At 45.9% G+C, this 22,918-nt stretch overlaps 1 protein-coding gene across 1 annotated transcript in view; it reads right to left on the bottom strand.

Moving 5' to 3' along the window:
• The window catches only part of LOC126109901 (UDP-glucosyltransferase 2-like), an 82,981-nt gene that overhangs the window by 29,697 nt on the left and 30,366 nt on the right, over positions 1–22,918 (bottom strand). The window contains exon 2 of the mRNA XM_049914991.1: positions 14,518–14,764. Coding sequence (XP_049770948.1) covers positions 14,518–14,764 — 247 coding nt within the window. The remainder of the gene's footprint in view (positions 1–14,517; positions 14,765–22,918) is intronic.

Below are 22,918 nucleotides of genomic sequence, written 5' to 3' on the forward strand. Positions count from 1 at the left end.
AAGGGAACAATTGACAGGAATGGGGGAAAGAAATACAGTAGAAGAAGAATGGGTAGCTTTGAGGGATGAAGTAGTGAAGGCAGCAGAGGATCAAGTAGGTAAAAAGACGAGGGCTAGTAGAAATCCTTGGGTAACAGAAGAAATATTGAATTTAATTGATGAAAGGAGAAAATATAAAAATGCAGTAAATGAACCAGGCAAAAAGGAATACAAACGTCTCAAAAATGAGATCGACAGGAAGTGAAAAATGGCTAAGCAGGGATGGCTAGAGGACAAATGTAAGGATGTAGAAGCTTATCTCACTAGGGGTAAGATAGATACTGCCTACAGGAAAATTAAAGAGACCTTTGGAGAAAAGAGAACCACTTGTATGAACATCAAGAGCTCAGATGGAAACCCAGTTCTAAGCAAAGAAGGGAAAGCAGAAAGGTGGAAGGAGTATATATAGGATCTATACAAGGGCGATGTACTTGAGGACAATATTATGGAAATGGAAGAGGATGTAGATGAAGATGAAATGGGAGATACGATACTGCGTGAAGAGTTTGACAGAGCACTGAAAGACCTGAGTCGAAACAAGGCCCCCGAAGTAGACAACATTCCATTGGAACTACTGACGGCCTTGGGAGAGCCAGTCCTGACAAAACTCTACCATCTGGTGAGCAAGATGTATGAAACAGGCGAAGTACCCTCAGACTTCAAGAAGAATATAATAATTCCAATCCCAAAGAAAGCAGGGGTTGACAGATGTGAAAATTACCGAACAATCAGTTTAATAAGCCACAGCTGCAAAATACTAACACGAATTCTTTACAGACGAATGGAAAAACTAGTAGAAGCCGACCTCAGGGAAGATCAGTTTGGATTCCGTAGAAATACTGGAACACGTGAGGCAATACTGACCTTACAACTTATCTTAGAAGAAAGATTAAGGAAAGGCAAACCTACATTTCTATCATTTGTAGACTTAGAGAAAGCTTTTGACAATGTTGACTGGAATACTCTCTTTCAAATTCTAAAGGTGGCAGGGGTAAAATACAGGGAGCGAAAGGCTATTTACAATTTGTACAGAAACCAGATGGCAGTTATAAGAGTCGAGGGGCATGAAAAGGAAGCAGTGATTGGGAAGGTAGTGAGACAGGGTTGTAGCCTCTCCCCGATGTTATTCAATCTGTATATTGAGCAAGCAGTAAAGGAAACAAAAGAAAAATTCGGAGTAGGTATTAAAATCCATGGAGAAGAAATAAAAACCTTGAGGTTTGCCGATGACATTGTAATTCTGTCAGAGACAGCAAAGGACCTGGAAGAGCAGTTGAACGGAATGGACAGTGTCTTGAAAGGAGGATATAAGATGAACATCAACAAAAGCAAAACAAGGATAATGGAATGTAGTCGAATTAAATCGAGTGATGCTGAGGGAATTAGATTCGGAAATGAGACACTTAAAGTAGTAAAGGAGTTTTGCTATTCGGGGAGCAAAATAACTGATGATGGTCGAAGTAGAGAGGATATAAAATGTAGACTGGCAATGGCAAGGAAAGCGTTTCTGAAGAAGAGAAATTTGTTAACATCGAGTATAGATTTAAGTGTCAGGAAGTAGTTTCTGAAAGTATTTGTATGGAGTGTAGCCATGTATGGAAGTGAAACATGGACGGTAAATAGTTTGGACAAGAAGAGAATAGAAGCTTTCGAAATGTGGTGCTACAGAAGAATGCTGAAGATTAGATGGGTAGATCACATAACTAATGAGGAAGTATTGAATAGGATTGGGGAGAAGAGAAGTTTGTGGCACAACTTGACCAGAAGAAGGGATCGGTTAGTAGGACATGTTCTGAGGCATCAAGGGATCACCAATTTTGGAGGACAGCGTGGAGGGTAAAAATCGTAGGGGGAGACGAAGAGATGAATACACTAAGCAGATTCAGAAGGATGTAGGCTGCAGTAGGTACTGGGAGATGAAGAAGCTTGCACAGGATAGAGTAGCATGGAGAGTTGCATCAAACCAATCTCAGGACTGAAGACCACAACAACAACAACATGTTGCAAAACGCCGCTCATAAAAACTGGATTTTTCCGGTGCTCGTACCTCGGGTTCTGTTGGTGATAAAAAGGTAGGGTCAGGTGTTTCGGATAGCCCTTCGGCTAGGGACCATTGCATGTTCAACAGGAGGACCGTTCTTAGTGTCACTATCCTACAGTACACGGTCAAAGTATGAATATTACACACTTCCTACTGTTTAAGCAAATGGAGCAAATCGGTTCGTTCTTTTTTACTTTTGATGTGGTCTCCTGTGGACTTGACGAGGCTTATGGATATTCCATTAGTTCATGGGCGCTACCCCGGAAAACCCCACAAAAAACGTGTCTTTACTATATTTCCAAGGGACTGACGACCCCGTAGTTTGGTCCCTTTCTCTCCAAACCAACCAGATAACTATATTTCCGCCGTCACCTGCGGACCAAAACCTAGCCGACAGTTCCAAAAAAACGTCTAAAATTTTTTCTATATATTCCTAAGATCCCACCGAGCGAGGTGGCGCAGTGGTTAGACACTGGACTCGCATTCGGGAGGACGACGGTTCAATCCCGTCTCCAGTCATCCTGATTTAGGTTTTCCGTGATTTCCCTAAAATCGTTTCAGGCAAATGCCGGGATGGTTCCTTTGAAAGGGCACGGCCGATTTCCTTCCCCGTCCTTCCCTAACCCGAGCTTGCGCTCCGTCTCTAATGACCTCGTTGTCGACGGGACGTTAAACACTAACCACCACCACCACCACCACCACCACCACCACCACCTAAGATCCCGATCTCGAACAGCCTTGAAAATATTCTGGATATCTTCATCCGTTTCCAAGACACGGAGGCTCAAAGTTACCCTACTTCTGTGCGAAAAATCCGGTATGAAGCGAAATCTACATTATAAAAAACCGCAGCAATTTGTCATATTTTAAAGGTATATTCTCTGGGGGTCTATCTAGGAGAGCCATCTCCCTGTTTTCAAAAATCATTATCCGTTATCGAGAAACACCCCAAAAACTTCAAACTTCCTGGCAATTTCAAACTGTGTTCCGGACCGAGACTCGAAATCGGGACCTTTGCCTTTCGCGGGCAAGTGCTCTACCAACTGAGCTACACAAGCACGACTGACGCCCCGTCCTCACAGCTTTACTTCTGCCAGTACCTCGTCTCCTACCTTCCAAAGGCTGTGAGGACGGGACGTGAGTCGTGCTTGGGTAGCTCAGATGGTAGAGCACTTGCCCGCGAAAGGCAAAGGTCCCGAGTTCGAGTCTCGGTCCGGCACACAGTTTGAAACTGCCAGGAAGTTTCATATAAGCGCACACTCCGCTGCAGAGTGAAAATCTCATTCTGGAAACAGCCCAAAAAACTTATTTTTTGGGTACCAAAACCAGTCGCGAATTCCGAGATGGCTATGCACAGCAAATGACGATATATTCCTAAGATGCCGATCTGGAACAAACTTTCAAATTTTTTTCATATCTTCATCCATTTCCGAGATACAGGGGTTCAAAGTTATCCTACTATTACACGTAAAATACGCACGTAAAATCCGATGTGAGGCGAAAACGTGATTTATAAAGTGACGTAGCACTGTGAAATATACTGTTAAGTGGCTCCATTATCATCTGGGAACCCCATGTTGTAGCACTGAAGCACAGGCAAATTTTTTTTTGCGCGTAAAATCCGGTCTGGGGAGTAAAATTAGTTTGTCGTTATTCCAGTTTGACATAAGTAAACTATCTAAATTTTAATGAAAAATGCATTTCTTTTCATACGAGCCACAGGGGAAAGAAAGGAACCAATCGAACAATTCTTCTCTCAGAGCAGAAAAATAGCGAATACGTTCCTGTTTGTTTAAAAGAATCTGACTAAAAAGTGGGATACCAGCTGCCTCATTCTACATTCGACAGCATCTTTAGATTTTTACCAAAAATTTTGGATTACAAACATATTCCCGCTTTTTTATGCTGAGAAAGAAGAAGGCGGTGCAAGTGGCAAAGAGACGGAAAAGTAATAAACACTGGAAGATAGTAGACAGTGGTTGAGTCATACAAAGTGCGAAGCAGACAATGGCAGTGTGAGAGAAAGACAGGGAACAGTGGCAGTGGACGTAGTTGACAGTAACGGAAGAGCACTAGGAAAAGAGTGAAGGAGACAGTGCCAGCGGAACAGGAATAAAGAGAAAGTGGAGGTGGGTGAGAGCAAGTGGTAATGAGAGACAGTCTGTGGCAATGACAACGACGAAGAGAGGTATAGCAGCAGTGAGAAGAGACAGCAACAGAGGGAAGGAAGGAAAGCGGTAGTAGCAGTAAGAGAGAGCAAGAGGGGGATAGGAGACTGTAGTAGTAGGACAGAACGGATGAGCAGGAACAATGGGAGGGACACGAAAAGATAATGACAATGAGTCGGGCTGAATGAGTGAGTGAGTGAGAAAGGGCAACTAGGAGTAGATGGGTGTGAGCGATAGACTAGTGGGGGTGAGTGACCTACAGTTAGGGGAGGTTGTGGGATGGTGCTAAAGAAAGTAGAATGAGGTAGCTTTTATCCCACTTTTCGGTCAGCCTCCTTCAAATGAAGAGGAACATTTTTCCGCTGGTACTATTTTCTTGAATTCGACGAAGATTTATACGGATCGATCGGAGAACATAGACGGCGACAATGTAGGATGAGCGGGATACAACACAACGGAAAGTTATCAATTGTCTGCCTAAGGAGGCAGAGGCAGCAGTCTATTACGCGGAAGCTATCAAAAAAATGGCTCTGAGCACTATGGGACTTAACATCTGAGGTCATCAGTCCCCTAGAACTTAGAACTACTTAAGCCTAACTAACCTAAGGACATCACACACATCCATGCCCGAGGCAGGATTCGAACCTGCGGAAGCTATCCCAGTTAGAAAAGCAGTAAAGTACGGCAGATCTCGCACGCGAGGGAGGGTGGTGGTATTAACCGTTTCCATAAGTGTACTAAACAGTCTTATGAAACCAAAATGGAACGGAAGTGAATCGTCTGTAATTATGAACACTATTAAAGAAATCGTTATAAATAAGCAATCAGGAATAGTTACAAATATCTTGTGGATTAGAGGGCACAGTGGTATCTATCATAATGATATAATAGACAGCTTAGCCAAGTGAACAATGAACTGAGGTGAAATCCTAAATAACAGACTTCCTTATCAAGAAAAGCAGGGCACAGTCAATGAGAAAGCGAGAAACGACTGGAAGGCGCATTGGGATTCGACCAAGGCAGCAAAAAGAGTACAGTACGACCAGCTGCCACTAAAAGTAGCGTTATCCCCTTGGTTTACTGATTGGAAAGGAGCAAATGAATCACAGCAACTAATACTCTCGTGCCCTTAAATCTTGCCAAATTCCCAACCCGTCTGTTCTGCAAAAGTCGGAAGGAATCTCTGTTATGTGATTTTTATCAATGAAGACGGAATGTGTATCGTGTACTATTCTCGTGTACCAGATACAAGGCACAACAAGGCTGTGGCGCCACCAGCGTAGACGTTGACACCATCTCAGACAGCATGACGCAACTGCTACCAATCTGAAGCCGTCCTTCGGCTATATAAGGCCACCACAGCAGCAATTTCGACAGTGCGCGCTCTACGCGCGCAGTATGAGCGCGCAGCTGATGCGCAGCCGCCTGCGACGAGATCGGAGCGTGGGCTACCAAATGGCGGCTCGAGTTCAACCCTGGGATGAGCCAGGCTGTGGTGTTTACGCGCAGGCGCATTCCCGGTGCGCTGCAGCAAGTGCGGATCGTGGGGGCCCCCACTGGAAAATACCTCGGCGTCATCTCGGACCGGCGCCTCACCTGGGGACCACGCATCAGGGAGCTGAGAGGCCGAGCGCTCCGCAAGATCCTCTGCTGGGCCCACCCACTGCGGCATCTCGCTGTACGTAGCACTCTTCAGGCCGGTGCTCGAGTAAGCGGCCGTGTTGTGGGGAAACGCGGCGGAAACCCGTCTGCACTGCAGAGAGTGCAGAATAAGGCCCTCCGGCTGGCGCTCCATCTGCCGAGAGACTTTGGCACGAGGCAGCTCCAAGACATCGAGGGGATCCCGACGCTGCAGCGCCTCGCGACGAGGTTCTACGCATCTGCGAGGACATCGAGAACCCCGCTGGTCAGTGGACTGGGAAACCAACTTCATTAGCGCCCGGCTACCAGATGGCCAGACCTGCTCCTGGAATGATAACCCGGCACCAAGAGAAGAAGATTACAACCGATTGACAACCGCCGGCCGGGGTGGCCGAGCCGTTCTAGGCGCTACGGTGTGGAACCGCGTGACCGCTACGGTCGCAGTTAGAATCCTGCCTGGGGTATGGATGTGTGTGATGTCCTTAGGTTAGTTATGTTTAAGTAGTTCTAAGTTCTAGGGGACTGATGACCTCCGAAGTTAAGTCTCATAGTGCTCAGAGCCATTTGAACCAATTTTGTTTTATTGACAACCAAGAAGACGGGCCGAAAAGAGAAGAAAACGAATACACTACGATTCACTGAAGCAGGAACAGCAGGCTCTGCTTAACCTGCATTGACGGTGCATGGACTGCACATCTGTCTGCTGTCTGTAAATTTTGACACTCTGTTGATACTGACGAAGACAATGGTGGAAATCGTCAGAAGCTCGAGGTCAAGACCCTGACCTGAGGCCGGCCGGTGTGGCCGTGCGGTTCTGAGCGCGTCACTTTGGAACCACGTGACCGCTACGGTCGCAGGTTCGAATCCTGCCTCGGGCATGGATGTGTGTGATGTCCTTAGGTTAGTTATGTTTAAGTAGTTCTAAGTTCTAGGGGACTGATGACCTCAGTAGTTAAGTCCCATAGTGCTCAGAGCCATTTGAACCATTTGAACCCTGACCTGATGCGGCAGAAGTTCGCATACAATATACAGGGTGGTCCATTGATCTTGACCGGACAAATATCTCACGACATAGGCGTCAATCGAAAAAACTACAAAGAACGAAGCTTGTCTAGCTTGAAGGGGGAAACCAGATGGCGCTATGGTTGGCCCTCTATATGGCGCTGCCATAGGTCAAACAGATATCAACTGCGTTTTTTTAAAAATAGGAACCCTAATTTTTATTATATATTCGGTAGTATGTGAAGAAGTATGAATGTTTTACTTGGAACCACATTTTTCGCTCTGTGATAGATGGCGCTGTAATAGTCACAAACATATGGCTCACAATTACAGACGAACATCTGGTAACAGGTAGGTTTTTTAAATTAAAATACAGAACGTAGGTACGGTTGAACATTTTATTTCGGTTGTTCCAATGTGATACATGCACCTTTGTGAACTTATCATTTCTGAGAACGCATGCTGTTACAGCGTGATTACCTGTAAATACCACAATAATGCAATAAATGCTCAAAATGATGCCCGTCAACCTCAATGCACTTGGCAGTACATGTAACGACATTCCTCTCAACAGCGAGTAGTTCGCCTTCCGTAATGTTCGCACATGCATTGACAATGCGCTGACGCAGGTTGTCAGGCGTTGTCGGTGGATCACGATAGCAAATATCCTTCAACTTTCCCCACAGAAAGAAATCCGGGGACGTCAGATCCGGTGACCGTGCAGGCCACGGTATGATGCTTCGACGACCAATCCACCTGTCATGAAATATGCTATTCAGTACCACTTCAACCGCACGCGAGCTATGTGCCGGACATCCATCATGTTGGAAGTACATTGCCATTCTGTCATGCAGTGAAACATCTTGTTGTAACATCGGTAGAAAATTACGTAGAAAATCAGCATACAATGCACCATTTAGATTGCCATCGGTAAAATGGGGGCCAATTATCCTTTCTCTCATAATGCCGCACCATACTTTAACCCGCCAAGGTCGCTGATGGTCCACTTGTCACAGCCATCGTGGGTTTTCCGTTGCCCTATAGTGCATATTATGCCGGTTTACGTTACCGCTGTTTATGAATGACGCTTCGTCGCTAAATAGCACGCGTGCAGAAAATCTGTCATCGTCCCGTAATTTTTCTTGTGCCCAGTGGCAGAACTGTACACGACATTCAAAGTCGTCGCCATGCAATTCCTGGTGCACAGAAATATGGTACGAGTGCAATCGATGTTGATGTAGCATTCTCAACACCGACGTTTTTGAGATTCCCGATTCTCGTGCAATACGTGTGCTACTGATGTGCGGATTAGCCGTGTCAGCAGCTAAAACACCTACTTAGGCATCATCATTTGTTGCAGGTCGTGGCTGACTTTCACATGTGGCTGAACCTGTTTCCTTAAATAACGTAACTATCCGGCGAACGGTCCGGACACTTGGATGATGTCGTCCAGGGTACCGAGCAGCATACACAGCACACGCCCGTTGGGCAATTTAATCGGCATAGCCATACATCAACACGATGTCGAGCTTTCCCGCAATTGGTAAACGGTCCATTTTAACACGGGTAATGTGTCACGAAGCAAATACCGTCCGTACTGGCGGAATGTTACGTGATACCACGTACGTATACGTTTGTGACTATTACAGCGCCATCTACCACAAAGCGAAAAAAGTGGTCCAACTAAAATATTCATATTTCTTTGCGTACTACACGAATATGTAATACAAACTGCGCCATCTAGCGGGCGAACCATAGTGCCATCTGGTTTCCTCCTTCAAGCTAGACAAGCTTCGTTCTTTGTAGTTTTTTCGATTGACGCCTATGTCGTGAGATATTTGTCCGGTCACGATCAATGGACCACCCTGTATACATGTACAACAGTGCCGTCGCGAAAGACTTCGTGTTGTGGCGTAGCAAGACAGCCACACCACTCGGAGGTAGCCGAAAGGCACGCGATGTAATGCAGACGGGCGTGAAGTCTGAAACAGGAGAACTATTGAATGGTAGCAAGAAAAGTACGTAGTTGCTTTATACTTAACTTTTATTCTCTGATGAATACAGCGTTCTTCTTGAGACATTTATACTATAACTCTCAAAGTAGGTAAGGCTAATGGCGCCTTGCTAGGTCGTAGTCATGTGCTTAGCTGAAGGCTATTCTAACTGTCTCTCGGCAAATGAGAGGAAGGCCTCGTACGTCTAGTCGCTAGCAATGTCGTCCGTACAACTGGGGCGAGTGCTAGTCCGTCTTTCTAGACCTGCCATGTGGTGGCGCTAGGTCTGCAAATACTGACAGTGGCGACACGCGGGTCCGACATGTACTAATGGACCGCGGCCGATTTAAGCTACCACCTAGCAAGTGTGGTGTCTGGCGGTGACACCACATTCCTCCCCCGCAAATCGGCGAACGGTCGTGTTATAAGGCTTCCGCCCGCCGTGGGGAGGGCCCCATGTTGACGTATGCGATGAGGTGGGGAGCCTAACAACAGGCGAGGCTGTGCCACCCGCACCCGGCCATTCGGTCCGAGGGGAGCTAGGAAACGCCTGGAAACCTACTCCAGGGTGCACGTCAACATGCGGCGTATGCGCCCGTAATGAGACAGGGTCGACCTCCATTGCGTCGGGGTAGCCGACGCGCGATGACGCCATGTGGTCCGGAGCGGGCAAGAGTTCCATGGCGGAGGACAGCTGGTCACGGGAAGCGATCGGCGGCGCGTGACCCAGGGAGGCGGATGGCGGCTGCAGCGAAGCGTCCTCCGTGGGCTGCGCCGGCGGCGGCGGCGGCGGCGGCGCGACGCCATGGGGCAAAATGGAAGGCATCGTCGGTAACACCGGGGGATGAGGCGAGCCAGTAGATGGGTCCCCAGGGCGCTGACCGGACGGCTCCGTCGCTGAAAGCAGACGGGGAGCGGCAGAACCCAGGCGACGACAGAGGCGCAGCTGAGTGAGATGCCGACGCACCTCACCAGAGGCCCCCAAAACCAAATACATCGCGCGGCCGAGGCAGCGAAGAATGCGCCCTGCGAGCCAACGCCGTGAACCGCGATAGTTGCGATAGAATACAACGTCGCCAGGAGCAAAAGCAGGAGTCTGCCGCTGCACAGGAACCTGATGCGGCGGATGCAGCAAAGACATCAAGGTTCGATGAGGACGACCGTGAAGCAACTCAGCCGGCGAGCGACCATCGCGGGGCTGAGAGCGATACGAAGACAAAAAGAGCAACAACGCGTCCTCCCGAGAATGCGACTCTTTCAACTTCAACATCTGTGACTTGAAAGTCCGGACCAAACGTTCAGCGGCACCGTTTGACTGAGGCGAAAACGGCGCGGATGTCAGATGTTGAATACCATTGGCCTTGCAGAATGACTGAAATTCTGCGGACATGAATTGTGGACCATTGTCAGAAACAATAGTCTGCGGAAGACCTTCAATGCAAAAGATAGCAGACAACGCTTGGATGGTGGCAGAGGACGTCGTGGAAGACATCCGGACAACAAAAGGAAAATTACTGAAGGAATCGACAACAACCAACCATCGAGCATTCCAGAATGGACCAGCAAAATCTATGTGTAAGCGTTGCCAAGGGGAAGTGGCTTTCGGCCATGCAAAGAATTTCCGCGGCGGTGCGGATTGTTGTTCGGCACACGCCATGCAAGAAGAGCACATATTCGTAATCGCTGCATCGATTCCGAACCAAGTACAGTGCTGACGAGCAAGTTGTTTCGTACGCACTATACCCCAATGTCCTTGGTGGAGAAGCTTTAAGACAGAGGACTGTAACGAACGTGGGACCACGACCCTAGACTGATCATTATCAGAACGCAACAACAAAACACCACGTCGTACAAAAAGTCTCTCCTTGTGAGCAAAGAATCGGCGAACCATCGGATCCTCGATCCGCGACTTCGACAAGGGCCATTGCGTAGCAACAAAACGCAAAACGGTAGCAAGGACAGGGTCAGCAGCTGTGGCTGTAGCTACACGACGAAAATCAATCGGAAACGATTCGACCACGTCATCGGTTTCCGCATCAATGAACATGCAAGCAAGTTCGGAAGAATCGAACGCTTTATCCTCAGCAACTGGCAAACGGGACAACGCATCTGCGTTTCCGTGCTTAGCAGTGGACCGATACAAGATATCGTAGCGGTACTGCGAGAGGAAAATAGACCAGCGAATGAATGTCTGCGCGGTACGCGGAGGTACAGGCTTGTTCGGATGAAAAAGCGATGTCAAAGGTTTGTGGTCTGTGATGATGGTAAAGTGACGACCATACAAGAAATCGTGAAACTTCGTAACACCAAACACGAGAGCCAAAGCTTCTTTCTCTATCTGGGAATAATTTCTTTGCGCTGACGAGAGCAATTTGGACGCAAAGGCAATAGGGCGATCATGCGAACCATCTTTGTGCGCAAGCACAGCACCGATCCCGAAATCCGATGCATCTACCATCAACAAAAGGGGTTTCTGGGGATCGAATGGCGTAAGGCAAGTATTTGAAAGCAACGCCGATTTCAATTGGCGAAAGGCGCGTTCGCATTCCGTCGACCAGACGAACGGAACACCTTTACGGCGTAAGCGATGAAGCGGAGCTGAAATGGAAGAGGCATTGCGCAGAAAGCGATGATAATAATTAATTTTTCCCAACACACTCTGTAGCTGCTTCAAATTTTGTGGTGAAGGCAAGTCCTGTATGGCACGGAGGTGCTCTGGACTCGGATGGATGCCTTGGGCATTTATGACATGTCCCAGATACGGCAAGTCACGAGCAAAAAACACACATTTGTCCTTCCGCAAGCGAAGACCATTCTGTCGCAAGACCTGAAATAGTGTTCTGAGATTTTGTAAATGTTCTGCTTCTGTCTTTCCTGAGATCACTATATCGTCCAGATAGTTTGCTGCAGTAGGGACCGACGCACAAATAGTTTGTAAATATTGCTGAAACAATGCAGGGGCGGATGCACACCCAAATGGCAGTCTTTTGAATCTGTACAATCCAAGATGCGTGTTAACCACCAATACGCGCTGGGATTCTTCGTCCACCGGTATTTGCAAGTACGCATCTGCGAGGTCCAACTTTGAAAAATATTTTCCCGGGCACAGTTTGTCAAAAAGATCTTCCGGGCGGGGCAAAGGAAAAGTAGCAGTCACTAGTTGTGGATTCACTGTTGCTTTGAAGTCCACGCAAAGTCTCAATTTGCCGGAAGGTTTTTGCAAAATCACTAAGGGTGAGGCCCAGAGAGAAGCCTGCACACGTTCAATGACACCTTGCGATTCTAAATCTTTTAATGTTCTTGCGACCTCATCACGCAATGCGTGGGGAACATTGCGCGCTCTGAAAAATTTCGGTTGCGCGTTGACTTTTAGTTCCAAATGTGCTTCATAGTTCTTAGCGCAACCAAGGCCCGGTGCAAAAATGTCTGCAAATTCCTCACATAGACTAGAAACACTGGCTGAAGGCACAGTCTGGTTCACTGAGAGAACCTGATTCACAATAGACAAGTTAAACAATTGAAATAAATCTAAACCAAACAAGTTCACTGCAGCAGAAGAACGAAGAACGTAAAACGACACAAGTTTTGTTTGTCCCTTGTATGTTGCAAGAAGGCTGCACTGTCCTAACACAGGGATATGCTGTCCTGAATAACTAGTGAGCTGAACATTTGCGGCACGCAACGGCGGTGCGCCCAGTTGTTTGTACGTGGCGTGATTGAGCAATGAAACTGCAGCTCCGGTATCGAGCTGGAATGGTATCACTCGTCCGGCAAAGTCCAAATCTACAAAAAGTTTATTGTCCTGCTGACGACAAGAGCGACTGTTTTGTGCAACGTGAACAGACACTGGTACAGAATCACTTGCGACGTGACGGGATTGCCGTCGACGTCGACGCACACTTTTTGTGGGACGAACACAGTCACTAGTAGAGAGAGGAACACTGGGCGGAGTGGCATTAACTACATGAATGTCCATGGGCGAAGGTTCCCGAGCCTGAGCGTCCGTGGTTCGATTCCGGCGCGAAGCAAAGGGCCTGGAACGGTTGTGATTGTCTGATCTGAGCTTTTTCTGGCAAACACTTTGAACATGTCCTTTCTTGTGACAGTAAAAGCAAATAGCGTGGCGTGACGGGCAATTTTCACGCGAATGTCTAGTAGCACACCGCGGGCATGATTTCACTGCATTTGCGGGCTGGCGAGGCACACCTGGTTTAGAGCGCGGCGTCAGCTGCGTCGAAGTGCGCGAGGGCCGGTTACCGGGCCGCGCAGCGCGTCCAGCGGGCCGGTTAATGTTACACACTGCTGGCGAAGCTTCAAAAGATTCCTGAGCACAGTCAAGTGTGTCTTGCCTATCCAATATGTCTATCACTTGTTGAAGGGAGGGGTTAACTAGTTTCAAAATCTGTTCCCTTATGCGAAAATCAGAAACGTTCTGTGCTATTGCATCACGCACCATTGTATCTGCATAAGGAAGGCCACAGTCACACTGAAATTCACAATCCCTAGTAAGGCCTTGCAAAGTTGCAACCCACTCCCTATTAGTTTGACCGGCCGTACGTTTTGTACGAAAGAACGTATACCTTTTTACAACTACATTAACTGATTCTTTGAAATAGGCATCTAAAGCCGACACAATTTCTTCGTAGGACAGTGTAGCTACGTCGCGTCGGGGAAACAATTTCACTATCACACGGTACGTTTGCACACCGACACAAGACAATAAGTGAGGCTGCCGCTCGTTACCTTGAATTCTGTAGGCTGCCAGATGAAAATCCAGCTGTCGGGAATACTCCGCCCAAGTCTCTTGAGTGGAATCAAACGGTCGGAATGGCGGCGCAACTGCATGTTGTGGCTGCGGTAGCTGTGACGCGGCGGCGGCCGCATCATTTTGCAGCGCACGTTGACCCTGGACGAGCTGTCCCAGGGCATCCAATAACGCCTGCGTCTGCTGATTCTGCAAGCGATAAAATTCGGACAGTACATCTGGAGATTGTGGCGAAGCCATGACACAAGCAAATCAAATCAGAGCAAAACAAGTAGGAAGAACACGTTGACTCGTCGCCAAACTGTTGTGGCGTAGCAAGACAGCCACACCACTCGGAGGTAGCCGAAAGGCACGCGATGTAATGCAGACGGGCGTGAAGTCTGAAACAGGAGAACTATTGAATGGTAGCAAGAAAAGTACGTAGTTGCTTTATACTTAACTTTTATTCTCTGATGAATACAGCGTTCTTCTTGAGACATTTATACTATAACTCTCAAAGTAGGTAAGGCTAATGGCGCCTTGCTAGGTCGTAGTCATGTGCTTAGCTGAAGGCTATTCTAACTGTCTCTCGGCAAATGAGAGGAAGGCCTCGTACGTCTAGTCGCTAGCAATGTCGTCCGTACAACTGGGGCGAGTGCTAGTCCGTCTTTCTAGACCTGCCATGTAGTGGCGCTAGGTCTGCAAATACTGACAGTGGCGACACGCGGGTCCGACATGTACTAATGGACCGCGGCCGATTTAAGCTACCACCTAGCAAGTGTGGTGTCTGGCGGTGACACCACACTTCGTTCTCGTGTGACACATCGTAACTGAAAATCCCAGTTAGCGAAAAGTAAGATTAACGGAAATGACAGCTCGCAGACTTACTGGCGCTGCCCGCCAGGGGCACCGTGGGCTTGACGAGCTCCCAGGGGTCGCCCGGCTGGTGGAAGGGCGTCACCACGGTCAGGTTGTGGCCGCGGCGCGCCAGCTCCACCAGCAGCTCGCGGTTCACGATCCAGTGGCTGCGGCCCTCCATCGGGAACACGGCCAGGATGTTGGCACCCCTGGCGGCGGGGAGCCACCCGCAGCACCAAGCCGCCGCCGCCCACACAGCCAGCGCCACAGCCGACATCTGCAACACCGACCACACGTCCACACGTCAACACTCGTCGGTCAGCAACTCGGTACAAGAAACAAGAAAAAAAAAATCAGCCTAAGGACTAGCGCATCGTGGGTTCTATACTGACTTGCCACCTGAACAATTATGCGTTATACACTGAAGAGCCAAAGAAATTGGTAAACCTACCTAACATCGTGTAGCGGCCCCGCGAGCACGCAGAAGTTCCATAACACGACATGGTATGGACTCGACTAATGTCTGAAGTAGTGCTGGAGGGAACTGTCACCATAAACCCTGCAGGGCTGCTCTTCTGAAGAGCACGTTGCAAGACATCCCAGATGTGCTCAATAATGTCCTTGTTTGGAGAGTTTGGTAGCCATCGAAAGTGTTTAACCTCAGAATACTGCTCGTGGAGCCACTGTATAGCACTTCTAGACTTGTGGCGCGTCGCATTGTTCCGCTGGAATTGCCCGAGTCCGTCGGAATGCACAACGGACATTACGGAAATTATCCACTTCTTTGCCCACAGTTTTTTCTCGTTTTGTTTGTCCTCGCGGCTTCTAAAACAGCCAAGGCAAACTTCTGTGTTTGTTTCTATGTAAAACCAAGTAGGACCTCTTAAAACGAACGCAATGAATCGGTCGGCAAGTGTGGAGGCTGCCACAAGTTGGCTGGTTGGTCTGTCAGTTGATTGGTCTGTTGGTTGGTCGGGCTCTCGGGTCGTCGGTCTGTTGGTTGGTCGTCTGCATGTTGCCGGTTTATCGGTCTGTCTGTCGGTTTGTCGGGTGGCCGGCAAATTGATGCCTTTAACCTCAATTATGTAGGTGCCCTAACAGCGATGACAGGTTATAAAAGCACGTAAAAAGACGTAAGACAGAAAGGCCCAACTGCAAGTGTCAATATACATTTTAAGTTGAAGGGGTAACAAAAGCCTGGTATAGAATTTTTATCTATTAAAAATTGACAATGGCGCCATGGGCCGATAGTGCGGTAGCAATTCGTTGTACTTTCCAATATCCTGGAGACGTAACTGGCAGCTGCTGTGCGGAGGACCGGGGCTCGGTTCCCAGTATTGCCAGTGTTCTCCATGGAGGAGAGGAGAGGGGTGGGGAGGGGGCGGGTGGGGGGATCGGAACAGGCCTTGTGAGGCCAAATGAAGAGCTACGTGATGGAGAGATAGCGGCTCGAAGGTCGGAGCGTCGGCAACGGCCGGGAGTGACGTGTGCCTACACTGTGCCCCTCCATACAGCAAATCTCGAGACCAAGACTATAAAACGAGACAAACGGTGTACAGAGTACGAATAAAATACGTGAATACAAGACACTAGCGCACATTCAACTGTTGCAGTTTAACTGTGCGCAGAAGGGAGCACGTAAAAGTGCGAGCACAGCACGTGTACATCCTGTCCACTATCCCAAGGTTACTAATAGCAACATCAAACGCTACTTACGGGCTCTACACAGGCACCAACCAAACGACCGACCGACAAATTGGACATGTGTAGACGCTTTGGCTAACCGACCAACCAAATTTCCTTGCTGCGATGCTCCCAAAAGCCACCCTCCCACCACTTCACCCAACAAATTGTGGTGTGTGTAGCGCTGTCGTGCCAACCGCCCTAAAAAAGTTCGTTTTTGTCTCTGCGTACAGGATCAAATGCTGCTCTAATATGCATGACAGGGTGCCAAGCGGACGAAAGCTTAAGGGCAGGCATTGCCTGCAGGGAGGAGCAACTGTGAAAACTGAGTTTCTGAAAACAGCCACAAGTCGCAGTTTTTTTATTTATTTACCGGTTTCTCTCTTCAAATGAACACGAGGATCATCGTAATACGAAGTGTAAAAGATACAAATGGAGATAATATTGAAAACCTACATTGATGTAACGTAAATTATATGTTCTATTTCCAGTACGGCGAAATAAGTTTAAAGCTGACTGACAGTATTAAAGTTAAACCACTGATTGTACTACAATACTTACGTTTAAAGTACAGTAGTATGATGACATTGATAGCGCCAAAGACTGCACTGAGTGTACAACAGTACTTGTAACATACTTGGTATAGTGAGTGCATCCAAAGATAATTTACGAGTACAGAAAACGAAATTTATATTTTATTCGCCTCTCTTGCGGGCATATATATTGACATCTCATATTTTTATATGTCTGATTCATCTTTCAAAAAATATGAGTACATCTGTAAAGATTAAAATATCTCAAAACATTATAAAAATACGCATATAAAAATATCTTTACCAAAAGGCATTTAAAACTACCGTTTTTAAATTTCTGTTAGGATAATATGGCAGGTATTATATATTTGGTTGCTTATCTATAGCACTTCATCAAATAACTGGGATGACCCATACAAATTAAATTCGTTTTGTTTGTTTAATAAATTTTGCGAGTTTTTCTTCTTTTCTGCGAAAATTTCTAATTCTTCTAAAACAGTTAAAAATGGCCTTTATCTGCGGTGTGGATAATTTTCGTACTGTCTTGAATCTCACCTAATGTATCTTTAGTTGCTGCCAAATGTTGACTCAGTGCTGACCATTAGAATTTCAATGACCCTAAAAACATATTTTAAATGCTCTTCTAGTATGGCCAATGTACGTGCTCTGTGAACTTTGGCAGTTCATTTTATATACGCCTGAATTACTGCATGTGTTTTGTACATTCTCTTTGACTGTTAGTGCGTGTCTAAGGAAGCTGCTAGTTCAAAATGCTACTTTAACTTTCTGTCGTGGGAAACTTCTCACAATACGGTCTGTTACAGGACCTTTGTATGTGAGTGTAATGTATCTTTTATTTTCTACTGGCTTGCCTGTACTGTTGTTTTTCTTTCGTCTAATTTTTCTGTATAGTGTGGTACAATTTCACTATATCACGTTCTTGGTGTTTGTTGCTTAACGTTATCTTTTTGATTGTCTGTAATTCTGTAGCTCTGTCCTGGTCTGTGAGTGGTAACTGTAACATTCTATGTAAAGCTGAATAGAACTATGCTTTTTGGGGCTGTTTGGATGATATGAGTTATTCCCAGTAATTATATCTGAATATGTAGGCTTCCAGTAAACTCTAAAAGTACGTTTCCTGTTCGATCTACTAAGTGACAAATAGATAAAATTCATGCTGCTATCTGTTTTATGTTCAACCGTGAACTTAATTTTTGGGTGCAATTGGCTGAGATTGTCTATTGCATTTAAATCATCTGTGGTTCCCTTAAATAGAACTATACTGTCGTTAAAATACCTATTATAATGCAGTGTTTTCAGTTTTATATCCGGAAACTTATAAAAAGTCTAATTTCCAAGTCATTAAGAAAAGTTCTGATAAGACGCTATATAAACTATAGCTATCGCTAGACAGTCTCCCATGAATTTTTCCATTAAAGGTAAAATTCTTGAATTCAGGGCTAATTTGCAAAAAGTCTAACAGCTCTACAATCTCACCTACTACCATCGTTTCGTCCCCGATCACAAAGCGATGTAGAAATCCCTTCCGTTTTTGCATCTGAAGCAACTGTAATGTAATACATTACGTTTCATTACCTCTAATGTTTCATCAGTTGGTATAAGGAGAAATTTAAGGCAGCAGATCTTTTTGGGCACGTCTTACAAGGAGCATAGCAATATAGGTGCAAAGAATGAAGCACAAGTTTAATTTTTTTAAGAAATCCATATTGGTTTCGTGTCACACATAAGATGAATAAATGTCTGGTGACCTTCTGTATTTCCGTTTGTAGGTTTTATTTCCGATACTTATCGGAAATCAAGTCTAAAAACTGAAATATCGACATTCAGTTGACGTTAATTCATAAACTATACTTGCATCGTTGTTACAAATGTTTAAAAAAGTTCAGCCTATATCCAAATCCTCTGTTATGAAGAGCGAAGGGTGAGATTGTTTTAGAACTATAGTAGTTGCTAAATGGCTCATTTGTTGTGTGTTATTTTATTTGTTAGATGATGTATGCGACCCCCATGTGTAACGTTTCTTCTTCGAATTTGAAATGAGTTTCGTCCGCTGCTCGTGGTCTCGCGGTAGCGTTCTCGCTTCCCGAGCACGGGGTCCCGGGTTCGATTCCCGGCGGGGTCAGGGATTTTCTCCTGCCTCGAGATAACTGGGTGTTTGTGTTGTCCTCATCATTTCATCATCATCCAGGAAAGTGGCGAAATTGGACTGAGCAAAGATTGGGTAATTGTACGGGCGCTGATAACCACGCAGTTGAGCGCCCCACAAACCAAACATCATCATCGAAATGAGTTTCTTAAGTTTACCGGTAATAGTTTATGCCACATACATAAATAGATTAATAATGTTTACACGAACACCTTGTGTTTTATTTATTTTGCTTTGCCATGATGTATTTGCTCAGACAACTATATACTACGTTGCAGGTTTCAGAAATCATTTTAGTTAATAATTCTTCTAGTGGCTGAAAATTGTAATGTAGCTATCAGCCCCTACTCGAAACTTACAGACTCTCTCATGACTGTTAAGAATAGTTTGATGATGACCAGAAACTCCTAAATACGTGATAGATTCCTTCTTAGATAACTACGAAAATTATCGGCTTCCATCTGGTTAAGTAACAGAACGGAACGTGGTTGAATTTCTTTCCTCGTACAGTCCACTTCTTTGCCCACAGCTTTATTTTATTTTTTGTCCTTGTTACCTCTGAAACAGCCGAGGCAAACCCCTGTTTTTGTTTCTGTGTTAAACCAAACGGGCTCTCGTAAAACTTATTGGATTTATGATAAACAAATCACAACAACATGACGGCGCTGTAATCGCCGAGTGCAGTCGGTCGGTACGCGTGTGGGCTGACACGAAATTGGCCAGTCGGCCGATGAACTGGTGCGTGTTAGTAGTGCGCGATGAGTCGAGAATTCGGGTCGGATGGAAAGCGTGCTCGGATATACGAAGCGGTTAAAGGCGACCGCTCGCATAATTTTAAACTTTCGCCCCTGAATTATTTCAACGCCCAACTGCGCCTGACGTCGGAACCTCCGTCGAAATACATTACGAAGTAATTTAGCAAGTGAAATGCGAAGTGCGAAAAAAAAGGAACGTCGTGTCGGCAAACAGTCTGTTGCACGTCAGAAAATCAGGAAACAACGAATGAGATGCAGAGTACGCCAGGGCGAGGAGGGAGCGTGGCGCCCGCGACGATCTCGCCGCAGCCACCAGGGGTCGCTTTCCGCGCTGCCGCGGTCAGCTGCGCCGAAGCAGCCGCGCCGTCTTCACACAGGGCGGTAAGCGGCGGAATTTTGTTCCGGAAACTATTTCGTAATTTACCAATGATCAATGAACTTTTTGGAGGTATAACGTTCCTTTTCTGCACCTCGCATTACATTCGATGAATTACTTCGTAATTTACTAACTGCAAGTGCCCCAAGCTGATTTCCCAAAATCTTCGCTCAGTGAAAGATGGGTGAAAATAAGCGACCACGTGTCTCGCACTATCCATAGATATTCGACCGCATCTGAGAAAAACGACGGTCAAAATTTTCGAGGCAATTTGTGTACGTTTTAGCGAGTGTACAGAACAAACGAAGCGGTAGCATAGTGGCCAGCTGTGCCTAACAGTTTTGTACCCCGCGTTCGAAACACGATTTCTATTTTTATCTATCTATCGATGTCCGTTGAAGATTAATACCCGAATGTCTTCCAATGTCTATTGAAATGTTTTTCCTCTAATTGTACGTCCGGCGAATGACTTTAAAAGAAAGAAAAACACAAATGTAAAAATTGAGTTTTCGGTAAAATTCCTGTAGTGTATCTTCATTCATAACAACTGCAAGCGCCAGTTTACGGAAAAAGAGATCCATTTTGCGTGGTTTGTTCTCGAAATTATTGCCAACGCCTGCAAGCTTTCAGCAATGTTAACGTCGTTCCTTTCTCGAGTGAGTCGTGCGAAGGAACGTCTCTCTGGAAAAACTGCCTTCGCGCGATGCTGTTAGTGTCGGAGGGCGACCGCTACGGTCGCAGGTTCGAATCCTGCCCCGGGCACGGATGAGTGTGATGTCCTTGGGTTAGTTAGGTGTAAGTAGTTCTAAGTTCTACGGGACTGATGACCTCAGCAGTTACGTTCCATAGTGCTCAGAGGCACTTGAACCATATTTTGCTGGTGTCGGAAATTTTTTGTTTAGAGTGTTTCTACGGTCGGTATCATCCAAGGAATTGCACCAAATCTCCCTGAATAATAAATGTAAGAATTTAAGAATTAATAACGAAATATAAGGATGAGAATTTAGAAAGATTGTAAACCCTTGAAATAACATACACCCGTATATTATACAATAAATGCAAGAAAGTCATTGAGAAACCCAGTTATAATTTTACGCTTAACGTAACGACCTTGTATCCCATAACTTGATGAGAAAAGTTCGTGTATTAACCTACAAACGTGGATAGATAAGTGAAAAAAATAAGACAAGTAAAAACGATAGTCGGGTGTTGAGCTCAGGACGCAAAGGTGAGAAGCCGCGACAGTACCCGCTGTGCCACTAGCTGAGCTGTGCTTCCCGCGCGCTAAAAGGCATCTAAATTATGTCAAAAACTTTGATGGCCGTTTCTCGAAAACGATCGACTATCTATGGATGAGCCGCTAATTTTGCCACCTCTTCCATTGAGCGAAGTTTCTGGGGAATCAGGTTATGGCACTTGCCGTGTTCTCGTCGTAAGGAGCACCTTCCCCTGTCAATTAGCAGCTAGCTCACTGAAATGGTTGTTTCATATTCACACTCTCTCTGCATATTTCATTATTTTCAGTTGTTGCACTCTTATTACTGAAAGTTAACCTGGCAGTTTACTTTTATATAATGTTCAGTTTTGTTTGATTATGAATTCTGTTTTGTAGCTGTGCGTACAGCGGTGTGCTGTAGCTAATGCACGTTTCTTTTTACATTATATAGTGACATCACGATACTCACAGTATTCTTTATGACTCGGAACTTGATTGGGACTTGTTACCCTTTTTAACGATATTTTATGGTACCTTCTTTTGTACTATTTTATTTTTATTATACATATTGGAATAACATTTTGTGAACAATATTTGTCTATTTTATGGTATGAAAGAAGACTGCTAGTGCAATAGAAACCGTTTGTATCATTACATGTATAATTCGCGCAATCTACGCAAGTTGTATCGAAGCTTAAGATCACTTTTCCATGTTCTTGACGACGTTTAAACGTAAGTAATGTTTTGTGTGTGTGTGTGTGTGTGTGTGTGTGTGTGTGTGTGTGTGTGTGTGTAATATATACACAGGGTGTTACAAAAAGGTACGGCCAAACTTTCAGGAAACATTCCTCACACACAAATAAAGAAAAGATGTTATGTGGACATGTGTCCGGAAACGCTTAATTTCCATGTTAGAGCTCATTTTAGTTTCGTCAGTATGTACTGTACTTCCCCGATTCACCGCCACTTGGAACAATTGACGAGAATCCGCACGCAATTGTGCAATCGAGTCATCAACACAGATTTTCTCTGAACGTTTGGGCAGGCATTGTTGATGTCTTGATTGGGCCCCATGTTCTTCCACCTACGCTCAATGGAGCACGTTATCATTTCGTACGGGATACTCTACCTATGCTGCTAGAACATGTGCCTTTACAAGTACGACACAACATGTAGTTCATGCACGATGGAGCTCCTGCACATTTCAGTCGAAGTGTTCGTACGCTTCTCAACAACAGATTCGGTGACCGATGGATTGGTAGAGGCGGACCAATTCCATGGCCTCCACGCTCTCCTTGACTTTCATTTATGGGGGCACTTGAAAGCTCTTGTCTACGCAACCCCGGTACCAAACGTAGAGACTCTTCGTGCTCGTATTGTGGACGGCTGTGATACAATACGCCATTCTCCAGGGCTGCATCAGCGCATCAGGGATTCCATGCGACGGAGGGTGGATGCATGTATCCTCGCTAACGGAGGACATTTTGAACATTTCCTGTAACCAAGTGTTTGAAGTCACGCTGGTACGTTCTGTTGCTGTGTGTTTCCATTCCATGATTAATGTGATTTGAAGAGAAGTAATAAAATGAGCTCTAACACGGAAAGTAAGCGTTTCCGGACACATGTCCACATAACATACTTTCTTTCTTTGTGTGTGAGGAATGTTTCCTGAAAGTTTCGCCGTACCTTTTTGTAACACCC

Source organism: Schistocerca cancellata, chromosome 12 (genome assembly GCF_023864275.1).
Source record: "Schistocerca cancellata isolate TAMUIC-IGC-003103 chromosome 12, iqSchCanc2.1, whole genome shotgun sequence".
NCBI classification, from domain to species: domain Eukaryota; kingdom Metazoa; phylum Arthropoda; class Insecta; order Orthoptera; family Acrididae; genus Schistocerca; species Schistocerca cancellata.